Source organism: Mobula birostris, chromosome 4, assembly GCF_030028105.1.
Source record: "Mobula birostris isolate sMobBir1 chromosome 4, sMobBir1.hap1, whole genome shotgun sequence".
In the NCBI taxonomy this organism is placed as follows: Eukaryota; Metazoa; Chordata; class Chondrichthyes; order Myliobatiformes; family Myliobatidae; genus Mobula; species Mobula birostris.
This window is the reverse complement of record NC_092373.1, coordinates 54,862,677-54,876,696: the sequence shown is the minus strand read 5'-3', so window position 1 is coordinate 54,876,696 and position 14,020 is coordinate 54,862,677. Positions and strand designations below refer to the sequence as shown.

The 14,020-nt window shown below is 40.4% G+C and overlaps 1 protein-coding gene across 3 annotated transcripts in view; it reads right to left on the bottom strand.

Moving 5' to 3' along the window:
- lekr1 (Leucine-, glutamate- and lysine-rich protein 1) overlaps window positions 1-14,020 on the bottom strand; it is a 192,961-nt gene that overhangs the window by 89,247 nt on the left and 89,694 nt on the right. For all 3 annotated transcript variants that reach the window (XM_072254578.1, XM_072254577.1, XM_072254579.1), the window contains exon 6: window positions 13,469-13,550. In XM_072254578.1, the coding sequence (XP_072110679.1) occupies window positions 13,469-13,550 (82 nt within the window). The remainder of the gene's footprint in view (window positions 1-13,468; window positions 13,551-14,020) is intronic.

Here is a 14,020-nt window from a genome sequence, read left to right as displayed (position 1 = left end):
TTCAGATACACAATCTTGACAAGTCCGTTCCCATCCTCTGTTTTCACCTGAAAAACTGGAACATTTAGCATCTGACTTTGCACTATGTAAGGAATAGCCACCCAGCAGTCAGCCAACTTATGCTTCCCTGGTAGCCCCAAATTCCTTATGAGAACTCTGTCTCCAGGCATTAGTTGGGAGAACCTAACCTTTTGATCATATCTCTTCTTATTTCCTTGATTCCGCTTGGAAGCAGAGACCTTGGCTAGTTCATAAACCTTTTGTGGTTCCCTCCTCATGTCAGACTCATACTTCAGATAGATCTTCTGTGGCAAGTCTTCCCCACCAGTCCCAAAACAGAGGTCAACAGGCAACCTTGCTTTGTGCCCAAACGTCAAATAATATGGCGAGTATCCAGTAGCTTAATTTTGTGTATAGTTGTAGCAGTGGACCAGATGCCCAATATATTGACTCCATTTGTTCTTGCTGATATCCAGCGTTCCAAGCATGTCTAGCACCATCTGGTTGAACCTCTCAGACAGGGGTATCACTCTGAGCGTGATAAGACATAGTCCTCGATTCTTCGGCTCCAAGCATGCTCAGTAACTCATGTATGAGCCAACTCTCAAAATCCCGTCCCTGATTGTTATGTATGCATCTGGGAAGGCCATAATGAACAAAATACCTTTCCCATAACACGCTGGCCAAGGTGGACGGCCTCTGGTTCTTTGTAGGGAAGGCTTGAGCATATCTGGTGTGGTGATCAGTGATAACCAAGACATTCACCATGTTGCTGGAATCAGGCTCTATGGAGAGGAAATCTATACATACTAGATCAAACGACCCTGTGCTCTGCAAATGGGATAAAGGAGCAGTCCTCGTAGGCAGCATCTTCCTTCGAATATAGAAAATGCACAACTTAAAGTACTCTTCAACCTCAGGCTTAATTCATGGACAGTAGAACTGATCTTGGATAAATCCTTAGGTCTTCTCAAACACCAAATGGCCTGATTTCAACACAATCTTCTGATACTTCTCAGGCAGAACCAACAGGGAACGCTGAGGTCCGTGACCTGGTTCCTCAACTTCAGTTTGTTCCATTGGCAGGGTGTTTCATATTTTCCACATGGGCCAGATCCCCTTTCACAACAGCTGACCAAACAGTACCTATACAAGGGTCATCTCACTCAGTGGGGGCCACTTCCCCAGGACTGGTTGCAGGCAACTGCTTTGTATTCAAAGCGGTCAGGTTGTAGTAAGCTTGTGGAATGCACAACCAGAAGCTCCCAAATGATCCACAGCTCTATCCTGCCCTTGCCTTGCCTCTGACTTCCCCATGAGGGAAACTGGCACATTGCTTTAACTCCAGGTGCAGGAATGCTCACCCACTCTCTGTCCATTTCCAGCCCGCCATGCGCACGTTGGGACAATGCATCCGCATCAATGTTCCAACTCACCGGCCGGTATTTCAGGGTGAAATCATAGGCAGACAACACTGTCAACCAACGATGGCCTGTGGCATACAATTTCGCAAAGGTCAGGATATAAGTCAATGGATTGTTGTCCATGCTCACCTCGAACTTGGCACTACATAGATAATCATTTAACTTATCCACTACAACATATCTCAATGCCAGAAACTCCAATTTGTTTGTGGGGAGGTTTCACTCAGAGAGTGACAGGCTCTCCTGACAAAAGCGACAGGTTTCGACCCTGTGCTCTGATCCTGATATAGAACGCCCCTTAAGCCCTCTCGACTGGCATTGTTATGCAATACATAAGCCAATTGGGGGTATGCAAAAGCCAACACAAGTGCTTTTGTCAGTAGTTTCTTCAGCAACTGAAAGACATCTTCACATTTTGCATTCCATCTTGCTCCAAAAGGCTCTGAAGGGCTAAGACAATCTTTAGCATCTTCTCCATTGGTCCTCCTCCCTTTCTTCCCCAAGGGAAGATAACTGCACAGAAGCTGGTTCAAAGGGTGACTCACTTTAGAGTAGTCCTTCACAAACCTCTTTGAACTTCAACATCTTCTCTGTCAATCTTGTTTTCCAACCTCCAGGTATCAAGGAGTCACCAAAATTGAATGACTTGGCTGTTACCTTCCCCTTTCCAGCAGATGGTTTCTCTTTGGCTTTTCTCACAGAAAAAGATGTGCCATCGGCATTCCCTGCCTGAGGCTGATCTCCCTCTCTGAGATTTTCCTGATACTCACTGTCATCCAGTTTACCTGTACAACCAAACGACTTCTGTGGTGGCCAGTGCGATCATGTTTGCTGTTGTGTGCTGGGGCAGCAGGCTGAGGGTAGCAGACACCAACAGAGTCAACAAACTCATTCATAAGGCCAGTGATGTTGTGGGGATGGAACTGGACTCTCTGACGGTGGTGTCTGAAAAGAGGATGCTGTCTAAGTTGCATGCCATCTTGGACAATGTCTCCCATCCTCTACATAATGTACTGGTTGGGCACAGGAGTACATTCAGCCAGAGACTCATTCCACCGAGAGGCAACACAGAGCGTCATAGGAAGTTATTCCTGCCTGTGGCCATCAAACCTTACAACTCCTCCCTTGGAGGGTCGGACCCCACTAGCCAATAGGCTGGTCCTGGACTTATTTCCTGGCATAATTTAAATATTACTATTTAATTATTTATGGTTTTATTACTATTTAATTATTTATGGTGCAACTATAACAAAAATCAATTTCCCCTGGGATCTATAAAGTATGATTATGACTATGTCTATGCAGTTTTGGCCTCATCAATACCCCAGTGGGTAAGTGTGACTCCTCTTCGAGGTCTCCCGGATCATCCACCAGGAGGGTCTCAGCATCAGGCATTCTGGGAAATTTGGGGTTTCCCGTCACTCGAGCTACTTCCTCAGGCTATAACATGACGGGGTTGGACTGGGTGTACCACACAGTTCCTTGTCTGTGCCATCATCCAGTCTAAGAAGGGCATGCACTTCCTCAGAAGCAGTTCTGAACACCAGTTGAATGGACAAGGTTTTCAGAAAGCTCTCTCCACCTCTCTCCTTGCAAGCTCCCACCAGCTTCCTCACGATAGGAGTATTTGTTCCCACAAGAATTGAAGCTTCATCTTTCTGGACCAGGTCTGGACAAAACAAAACTAACATATCAAGGACCTCACCAACTCCCACATCTGCCTCTGAAAACTCCAGCTTCAATGACAAGTAACCATTGTATGGGTAGTCATCAGTACTAAGTCCCCAGAGCTCTAGGGCACTGAGTGGCGTCAATGGTAAATATGTCAAATGTTGGTTGTAGAAGCAGAGTAACCTGAGAACCTGTGTGCAGTATAACTCTAGCATAAATACCCTCGATCTGTAGGGATATACTGGAACCTGGCCCCACTAAGCCTTCTGGAATAGGGTTTTGCACTAGTGTTTTCCTTGATACATTAATTGGAACATACCCTGCGAGACACCAGGCTACTCCCTCAATGAGTCTCTCCAAAGTTTCCCAACTTCCCTTTCTGCTTTATTAAAAGTGAGTTCACAATTCGAACGTTTTCCCATCCTTCACACTTCCACCTGAAGTGTCCCTCCTCACCACAGTTGTAACAGACAATACCGGTCGCTCCTTTTTCAAGGTACCCCGTTCAATAGAAACCTTCTGTTTAATACATCCCATCAGTGGGTCCGGCTCCCTATTGGCTCTGTCATGCTTGGTGACAACACCCGCCAATAACAACTGAGAAACCTCAGCTCTAAAATCTGCCACAAACTCCTGTAACACCCCCGTTTGTGGGACGTCAGGAGTCATTTCAGCAACAGAGGCCATCACGGAGAACTGTACCCTGCTGACAGAGGCCTCCCACTCCTCCATCACTTTTTCCTTCTCTGATCAGCTCAACAAATGAAAGAGAGGGGCTGTCTTATGAGACATTTGGACGCTGAAAGCGATCATATCTTGTGATTGTGCACCCTTTGCCACATGGTTCATCCTTAATTGATTCAGCTCAGCCAGTTGGATCTCTATGTCACAAGCAACACAGCTGTCTCTCTAGCCGAAAATGTAGACAGAAAGTTTCTCCCCCTTCTCCTCTAACATGCTCCTAAACCCCACTGTAAACTCCATTGGGCCAAAAATGCTTTCTAGTGCTTGCATGTAGCCCACGGTAGTAGCAAAGGGGTTCTCTGTCTTCAAGGGCCTCACCACTTCAGCCGCCCGACCTTTTAGACTCTCTACCAGTTGCTGTCTTTTCACATTATCGGAGCACTGCCACTCATCCAGCACCTGAGAGCTTGGCCCCACCCAAGTCTCATATTCCTCCTCCTCCTCCTTGGTAGTGGGCTTCACTCCTGAGAAAATTCTCTGCCTATAATAACTTTGACTCTTCGACGGTGCACTTTGCCTTTTATCTGCAAGGGATGTAAGGGCCGATACCAACTCAGAATTTTCACCCCTCACTGGAGGACTCAATCGATCTTCCAATTCAGACCACTCCTTCCCCTCGCTCTGCAGAAACAAGAGCAACTTGTCTTTAAAGTCTCCCCCCTCAGCTACGGGAAACTGAACTTCCAATACAGCACCCTCACCTACACTCCCCTCTTCTCTGAAGGTATGGACGGCCCATGGCCCACCTCTCCCGAGGTACCAATAGTACCGGGCAGACCCACTCCCTTGATGTCATTGCTAGTCTGAACTAAATTGAAATCTTTGCCTGCTGTTTGGTCAAACTGCTACTCCATGATGGTACCTTTTCCTAATGCTTTAACGATACTTAAAACCCTAATCAACCGTTTGTCTGGGCTGCAGATATCCACCCCGCTCAGAACACAAGCATTAGCTGCAGGTAATCTCTTGAATCGCACCAACGCATGTGCACAATGGAGCTCAAATCTTCCAGAAGCTGTTGTTTCCGATGTACACACTGCACCAACTCCTATGCACCGCTTCCCGGTAAACGCTCCCCCACTTGGACTTCATCGGATCGCATGTTCCCACCTGATCGAATTCTAAGACCAGTTCTCTCGAACTCCCTCTCTCCATCTCCCACTGAAAAAGACCTCGACCCACACCAGTATCAGTCACAAAAAACGTTTCACCTGCCTTTTCTAATACCTTCTCCCAGTTCCACTCTCCTGATTGGATGACACACATTCCTAAGCATCCCTTAACCTTAATGGTAACCCAAACACTGCCAGAACACACAGCTTCTATAGAAAGACCATTACATGAAATACCCTACAGCATTAGAAGCAAAACCTTTACCAGCACATTACACTCTATTCTGGACTCCTGTGCAACCTCAACTTTCATACTTGTGCCATATCAGAGCCACATAGTAAGGAGGTACCCCCCATCCTCTCTTTTTCCACCTAATCTTTTAAAATGCTGTTTTAAGCACACCTCTGACCAAATATTTGGTCACTTGTCTAATATTTCATTATATGTGTTGTACAGTTTCTTTGATTATGTTCCTGTGAGGTTCTTTGGGATATTTTACTGTGCTAAGACCATAAGACATAGGATAGGCCATTCAGCCCATGGAGTCAGCTCCACCATTCATCATGGCTCATCCCAGAACCCGTTCAACCCCATACACCTGCCCTTTCACCATATCCCTTGATGCCCTGACCAATCAGGAATCTATCAACTTCCATTTTAAATATACCCACGGACTTGGCTTCCACCTCAGTCTGTGGCAAAGCATTCCACAGATTCACCACACTTTGGCTAAAAAAATTCCTCCTTACTTCCGTTCTAAAAGGCTGCTCTCATTTTTGAGGCTGTGCCCTCTAGTTCTAGATACCCCCACCAGAGGGAACATCATCTCCACATCCACCTTATCTAGTCCTTTCAACATTTGGTGGGTTTCAAAGAGATCCCCATGCACTCTTCTAAATTCCAGTGAGTACAGGCCCAAAGCTGCCTAATGCTCCTAAGTTAACCCCTTCATTTCCAGAATCATCATACATTAGTGATGCTATATAAGTGCAAGTTGTTTTCATGTTCTACCTGCAGAAGAGCTCAGAACTAAATTTTTTTGGTTAAAAATTTAGTGTGGATAACATTAGGCAAATACAGAATACTAGCTTATTGATATTAATCGTGTTTTGTTTAATAATGGGAACAGGAAGGTACTTGAATTGCTTTAAAATGGCACAAGGAAGCTAATCGTAGTACAACAATTAATGCAAGAGATTAGATTATAGTTTAGATTAGTTTTATTTGTCACATGTACATCAAAACACAGAGAGATATGCATTGTTTGCATCAACGACCAACACAGACCGATGTGCTAGGGGCAGCTCACAAGTGTCGGCATGCTTCTGGCACCAACATAGCATGCCCACAACTTATTAACCCTAACTTGTACCTCTTTAGAATGTGGCAGAAAACAATCATCTAGAGGGTACACACACAGTCACTGGGAGAACATAAAAATTCTTTATTGACAACACTGGAATTGTATCTACACTAACTACTAGGCTACTGTGCTGAGCATAATGTTGTTTTCAGAACAGAATATGTTAATAAAATGTTATGGATGTCCAACACAATCTATTTATATAGACAAAGTATGGCATCAATAAGGGTACACACAGTGGGCTGGATTTTGCCAGAGTATCTATTCCTGTTAGTTAAGCTTGCAATTGCTTTAGATTTTATTTATTTTAATCCTTAGTCATTCAGGTAATGTAAAAGTGAACAGAGCAGGATGCTTGAGGTGAGATGATAATAAAGTAAGTAGATAAAAAAAAGAATTATTTGATTAGAATGGGCGAATTTGATTTTAAGTTAGGCACAGAAAAAGATATAAAAATGATCAAGAAAGATAATAGATAATGGCAAATGAAAATAAAAAATAACATTTCATATTTATAACTGCTTACTTTTTGAGCTAGTGAAGCTGGGTGACAATTATGAACAATTATCACATTTTCAGAAGAGTGCTTACACTAACAATTGCGAGAGAACTTGCTTTTGTGAATTTAGTGCATAATTCATAGTATTCAGCAACTTCATAAAAATCACAGCAATTTTTCAGTGTAAATTGCTGCTTTTGCAAACCAAGGTATCACAGGGCAAGTTTATCAGCACAGAAGACCAAATGTCCTGCCTAATTCACAACTTCGTTTTTAGAGCACAGTGGATTCAGGTTAAGTGGGTCATTGTTAAATCAAGGCAGCTGCTTATTTGGGACAACTTTTAAAGGACAAAATCTAATTGAGAAAATAGCCTGGCTTTCCATTCATTTATTTGGGACACCATGACACTTAATTGGGACATGGGACTGTTGCCAAACAGTTTCTAACTAGTATCAGTCATGTGCACTTGTGTGGCTGTTAGACGCTACATCGTACTTAGAATGAACAGTTTATAAATAGCGTCAGATGTGTATGCTTGTGTTATATTATCTGTTTGGGCCAATCTATACCGATTTAAAAAGCAATGAATTTTGATTATTTTGTTTCCTAGTTTGACTTTAAAAATTTTCAGACCCTTAGCAAGATGCCATGAAGAAATTTGACACTAGCCATAAAAATTATCCTACTGGACCAAATTAAAAGCCATCTGCCTAACACCATTCATCATCAGCTGACAGAAATAATGTAAATGGAATGTTGAAGTAAGGCTATAAGACCATAATTCGGCCATTTGGACATTCGAGTCTGCTCTGCCATTTCATCATGACTGATCCATTTTCCCTCTCAGCCTCAGTCTTCCACCAAAATCTACACCTACACATTTGATACATCTGCAAGACAAATTGCAAGAAGAATATGCATTTCATGGAGGACAACAAGGAACTTCCCAAAACTGGAAACATAAAGGTAACGATCCAGATATTGAAGAGGACCTCAATCATTTTAACTGGATGAGGTGTGCACATCAAGTGGACCAATGTTTAAAAAAAAGTCAAAGGAGTTAGCTAAGAAGCTGGGACATGGAAGATTTTAAACGAACAGATGGTTGGTTGTCTTAATGAAAATGTTGGCATCATTAAATTCAAGAAAGCACACGGAGAGGAAGACAGTTCTGATGCTGTAAGTGCAGAAACATGGAAATCTATAAAACTCCCCAATGTGTCTCAAAAATTTTGTGTAGATGATATCTACAATTCCAATGAAACAAGTCTTTTTTAAAAATCGTGTCATGCCGAACGGTTCCCTTGGCTACAAACATGCAACGCTCACAAAGTTCTGGAGGGACTCAGCAGGCCAGGCGGCATCTATGGAAAAGAGTAAACAATCTATGTTTCAGTCTCGGTGAAGTGTCTTGGCCCGAAACATCAACTGTTTACTCTTTTCCATAGATGTTACCTGGTCTGCTGAGATCCTACAGCATTTTGTGTGTGTTGCTTGGATTTCCAGCATCTGCAGATTTTCTCTTGTTTGAAACACATAACAGTATCAGGTTCAAAGAAAGCAATGGATCAATGATCTGCACTAGGTGCTTGTGCTGATTTTGTTCAGTTACAGTCAATCAAAAGAACACAGCAGGATATACTGGATGAATTCCTCCGGTGATAAACTTTAAGAATACACAGTTTTATAGTACCGTAGTAGGATTGCTAGTGTTCTAATTTTTTGTATTTAATTTAAATACATAATTTATTACTTAGTTAAATGGTAGTTTGCCTCCTTTACACCCTTTTAACTACTTTCATGAAACTTCAGCTAACTGGGGCAGCCACTTAAATGGGCCAAAATGTACTGGTCCCTATGTGTCCCAATTAATTGGAATCTACTGTATTTGAAGAATTTGCTTGGAACATATGGCTAGCATCTTTAGAAACACACACCTTAGAAATAGGCATACTAATTATACCTTTAAGGACAAGGGAAGGAAAAAGATTTCCTCCTGTACCCATTTTAGTCCATAGCATCCTGTTGAAACCCTCTTACATTGGAATGAATCACCCCAGGTTACGTATTACAGGCTATGCTCGTGGAACAAGTTGCACAATTGAGGCAGCCAAAGCATAGTAGTCAAAACAAAATCACATTCTTCCACAAAGCATTTTAAGTAACTTAACTTCAGTTTGGCTTTCTACTTTTCAAATATTAAATGTTCTATGCATATGCAATTTTTAAAATTTTATTTTTGTAACTTTTTCTTTCTACCTACCCGTATCTCTGTGTGATACAATATCAAAAAATAAACTTTAAGTTGGCATTTATCTCTGAAACTATGCAGAAGTTCCAAACTTCTGCTTAGCTGATACCAAATTATCCCTCAGAATTGATCGCAAGTGGAGACATGAACTTTTGCATATGTCCCAGTTACAAATTGTGATTGTCCTTTTGTTGAAGTTTGGAAAGGGTAAACTTAAACTCAAACCTAGTAGTCGTATGCATTTCAGGTGAAGGTGTCCATTGGATATTTATGTTCTTTTGCTATGTTATGGGGAGGCAACATGAATTTACTTTAAAAATGTTTAAAATTCATTTATGTTAATATCACACACTTTTTCCTGCACATTGCATATATACTATCATTTCTTTTCCTTGCTCTTCATTAAACGTATGTGCAGCTATAAGCTGAACATGGGAACATTGGATTTTTAGTCTTTGGCAGTTGAATCTGTGAATGTGCTGGCTGCAGGGATGAATTGTTTCTGCGAGCTATACAACTGGTATGAAAAAAAACTCAGCAGCTGTACAATCTTCAAGGGAAGCAAACATGCTGACACAATGTGCTGGATCTGAGCTGACTGTAGCCAGTAGTTCCAAAGAGAACCACCAGTGTTCAGCTGTTGTCATAGAGCTAAGTCTTGGACTGATTCAGACCAACTTTAGGGCAGAGACTTGAGTGATAGGTTACACTATCTGTCATACCACTTCATAGAGCCCAGCAGCAATGTTCACTCATGATGGAGTCGTTCACTATTACAGTAGGAAATTGAACTTTCCAATTATTCACCAATCACATCTGGCTGTGAATCACATTTAGTTCAATAGGGACTCTCTGCCTGTAAACAGGAAGATACATATCTTCTTTCATTATTTTTCCTTACTTAAGTGTTTTTACTGATTGGTAGGTGTTTTAACAGATTAGGTGACCTGTCCTACCCTGCACTTTTGTACTCTACTGGCTGTAATGCCAATGGAGCTTGGCCATCTACTGCACTTCTCTGTAAATGGTAACTGCACCCACCGTTGACACATTTTCTTCAGTTCAGAGATAAGTGACGTGCAGTGGCATTTTTCAGCTGTATGTTTCTTTGGGATGGGGGCTGGATATCAGACCACTTAATTGAATTCAACTCTGCACAGTAATATACTTCTGTAGGCTAAATCAACAAGGCACACCAATGAGATTACTTTGAATGTTTGGAAAGGAGGAGAAAGTTAAAAAAAATATATTGAGGCCCTAAATCTGTCTTGTTTTAATCATTTCCTCAAATACAGGTCCTCCTCAGGTAAGGACAGAGTTCTGTTTCTGAGAACTGTTTGTAATCCAAACAGTTGGCAAGTTGGAAATGAATTGCCAAGCGGAGATGACTTGCCCTATAAGAATAGAGTCTGGAAAAACATTTTAAATCTAATTTTGCTGCTCTTAATAATAAATCTGATATTAACAAATTTAGCCTGAGCCTACCTCAGCCAAATAGTGTTATTCTTTTGAAAGATTTTACTGAAGATGAGGTACTATAAATGTGTTTGTACTTCTGATGGTTTATAAAGAATACTCCTGCTGGTCCAGGCAACGAGTAACGAAATAGGCATCATCATCTTAACACAATGTTTACTTCATGGGGTCAATATGGTAGAATTCTAGCTAGTGTCAAGAACAGTCACTGCAACAGCCAGTAAATCCATCCCAGCAGTCTTCCAAATGCTCATTCATATGAATCAATACAAGTCAAGTTCATAAAATGGGAAAGACCTGTACTTCTGACTGGTTAGTTGATTATTAACTAGTTTCTTCATAGAGTAGGTTTTGGATAATGGCAAGTAGAGACAAATATTGCTGGAAATAAATAATGCAAGAGGCTTTGTTGAAGTTTCCACTTAACCGATCAAAAGTTTCCTTTCCCTACAACACACACACTCCTACTCATAATTCAGGCTGTGTTAAAGATTCTATTCATTTCTGAAACTCACCCAGCCAATCGGCTCAGCTATTCAACAGTAAAGTGAAACAAAGAATCTTGGCACGGACTGGAGGCTATCTGATGATGCAAAGGCCAAGTGGTCCCAAGTTTGATGTGAGCTCAGCAACGCAATCAGGTATGGGCTTGAATGACATGAGGCAGGTGAAAAGTGGGAGGAGAAGCAATTAGCACATACCCTCAGTGAGGTTACCATCTTCCACCATTAGAGCGAGTTCCTTCAGCTACTTCCTTAATTGTTGACCAGTGGATCAGATGGTCCAACTCAACATATATGTAATGGACTTTGTTTTTTTTTTATTATTTTAAGGTTTTTTTGAGTGCTTATGTCATGTGATGAAAATTTTTAAAATAGTTAAAACAAAGGCTTCAATGGCTTTGATGGAAGCTAAGACATGGTCCCCAGCTTTTTCCATGTCAAAATATGCCAGGGCATTGTGGGAATACAGTCAGAACAATTGAGCGTCACTTCGCCTCAATGCTACAAACAAAACCATGTTGACTACTCCTAATCCAAGTGCTAAAGTGCCTGTTTCTGTGCTGTATAATTTAATGAATCTCTACGAATGAGATCAGCATTCTGCATCCAAACTAGATCAGTGCAGGAGGTTGGGGTCCTTGGATGGTATTTTTGCATGGCATTCCAGCTTCAGTATAAGTTGGCCTATTGTTCATTTTTGCTTCCTATTCCAAATGATATTTTCTGCTGTTATCAGATGGGCATACTATTGCTCTAGATGACACTAACACATGCTGAAGTACTGGACAATACAGTCTGTATACATTTTGCATAGACAAAGTATTCCCTAAATTGTTTACTTTGATATACGAAATAATGAATAAAGATCAGCTTCAGTTACCTTTTGCTAATGAATTCTTATATATCTGTGATGCAGTGCCACATTCTTAAATAAAGGCAGAATGACAGTAAGGCACTCTCTTATATTTCTAAATGGAATATGTTGGCCTCATTTCAGTGCCAGCACTGGTCTCAAATGTGAGACGCTCAAATTCCATTCCAAGATTAAGCAGCTAAATTTAAGTTCCTAATCTGATACTTCAGCACAGACAGATGAGTGACTTAACTGTGCCACCATCCAGCTATTAAATTAGATATACAAAATCATTAATTCAAGTGGGGAGGGCGCTTGTTAAATATTTAATCTTCCAATAGCAAGTAGATTATCAGATCACCTCATTATTATTTGTGGGGATTAAGGTGAAAATAGTTACCATTGATTACACTTCTTTGTGAAGGCACTGCACCCACTGTAAAGCCTTTAAACAACTTTTTTCATCTCTTAACCACCCATGTTCTTTGCATCATCACTTGAATGTCGAGGAAAAGGACATGCAAATAGACATTGGAAAATAGTAGAATGCCTTGAGAACTCTTAATTATCCTTAAAACTCTGATTAATAGCTAAACATTGGTTTAAATTCAGTCTATTCATCCATTATCTAGTAATGTATTAAATTTTCACAAATAAGTAGTAAACCCATTGAGTTTTAAGGAAGTGACTTAGAACCTTTGCTCTGGTCACAAGCCCAGCCACATTCCCTTTCCCCTGGTGTTCCAGACCCTAACCTGGTTCTAACTTAAATCCATTCCACAGTATAGCCTCTGCCTCCTTATCTGGCCAGATCCACGTCTTCTAATCTGGACTCCAACTTCATATTCTGGACTAGTAGGTGTGCCAGATACTGAAGCATGAGGATTTCTGAACAAATGGATGCCAAATTATCAGAATTTACTAATAAATGGATATATAATGATACATCAATACCTTTGAGTTCAGTTCATTCTTTGAAAAAGTAAATCAATAGAAGAAATCAATTATATTTATTCCTGGTTATGCCCTAAGAGTTTCTTCAAGGCATCCTGTGCTGGAGCTGGAGGTTATTATAGTTGTGCCATCTCTTCTGCCATAAGTGGAATTATGGAGCTGTGCTGTAACTTCCTGAAATACAAATCTAATGAAGTTTTTTCCCAATTTATGAGGAAACCACAGTTTTGTTTTCTGGCGAAAAATAAGTTCATATTTTCATGCTGCATTGATAAAATTTTCAAAAGCATACCTTTGATTGCTACCGTTGCAGTATTGTGATGGTTAGGAGATACATGGGGGGTTATAATTTCATAATCAGGAATACATGAACTTGCTGATAACAAATACATAATTCTAAAAGCAAGCACCATAACCACAATTTTTGATAAAGCCCTCTGTTTCTGCTTCAGTTATTTGTGAAAAAGAATTAAAATGATCTGTTTGTAACAAACTTGTATATCAAAAAATTAAAAGAAATTGATTTGTCTATGGTCAGGTGACAATAAGAAATTAATTCACAAAGTTCTTATTTTTGTTTAATTAAAATTTTGAGATTAATATAATTCACTCACAATAACAACTCCTTGTAGCGTTCCATTTCTTCAGTAACTTTTTGGAAATTAAGCTGCTGAGTAATGAGTTGTTTTTCTAGAACTGTTGGAAGCAATAAATGGCAAAATTAACATTATAGGTGGCAGAATTAGGCACATTCAAGAACACGTTCATGTGTCTAACTTTTGCATTTCTATTTTGCACTATGATAGTCTATAATAACTCAATATGAATTAGATTGTAGCAGAAGATTTTAATATTAACCTTTGGCATAGTTAACTCTCATTGACATCAATTATGAATAATATTTCCATTTCAATCATCAATTAAGAAAAATCTCAAGCTGTTTTCTAACTCTTAGTACTGCATGTATGGTAATCAATCAGTAAATTTACATCAGCAAAGAATTGTTATGGAATAAACCAATGCAAAATTAAGTTATATGACCTAATATGCTTCTGTTAACTTTTTCAGAAGAGCTTTCCAAATATAGTGGATTTCTGTTAATTGGGACGCATGAGTTCCTTCATCAAGACTATTGGCGAGAAAGAATGGCAGTCTACAAATCACTG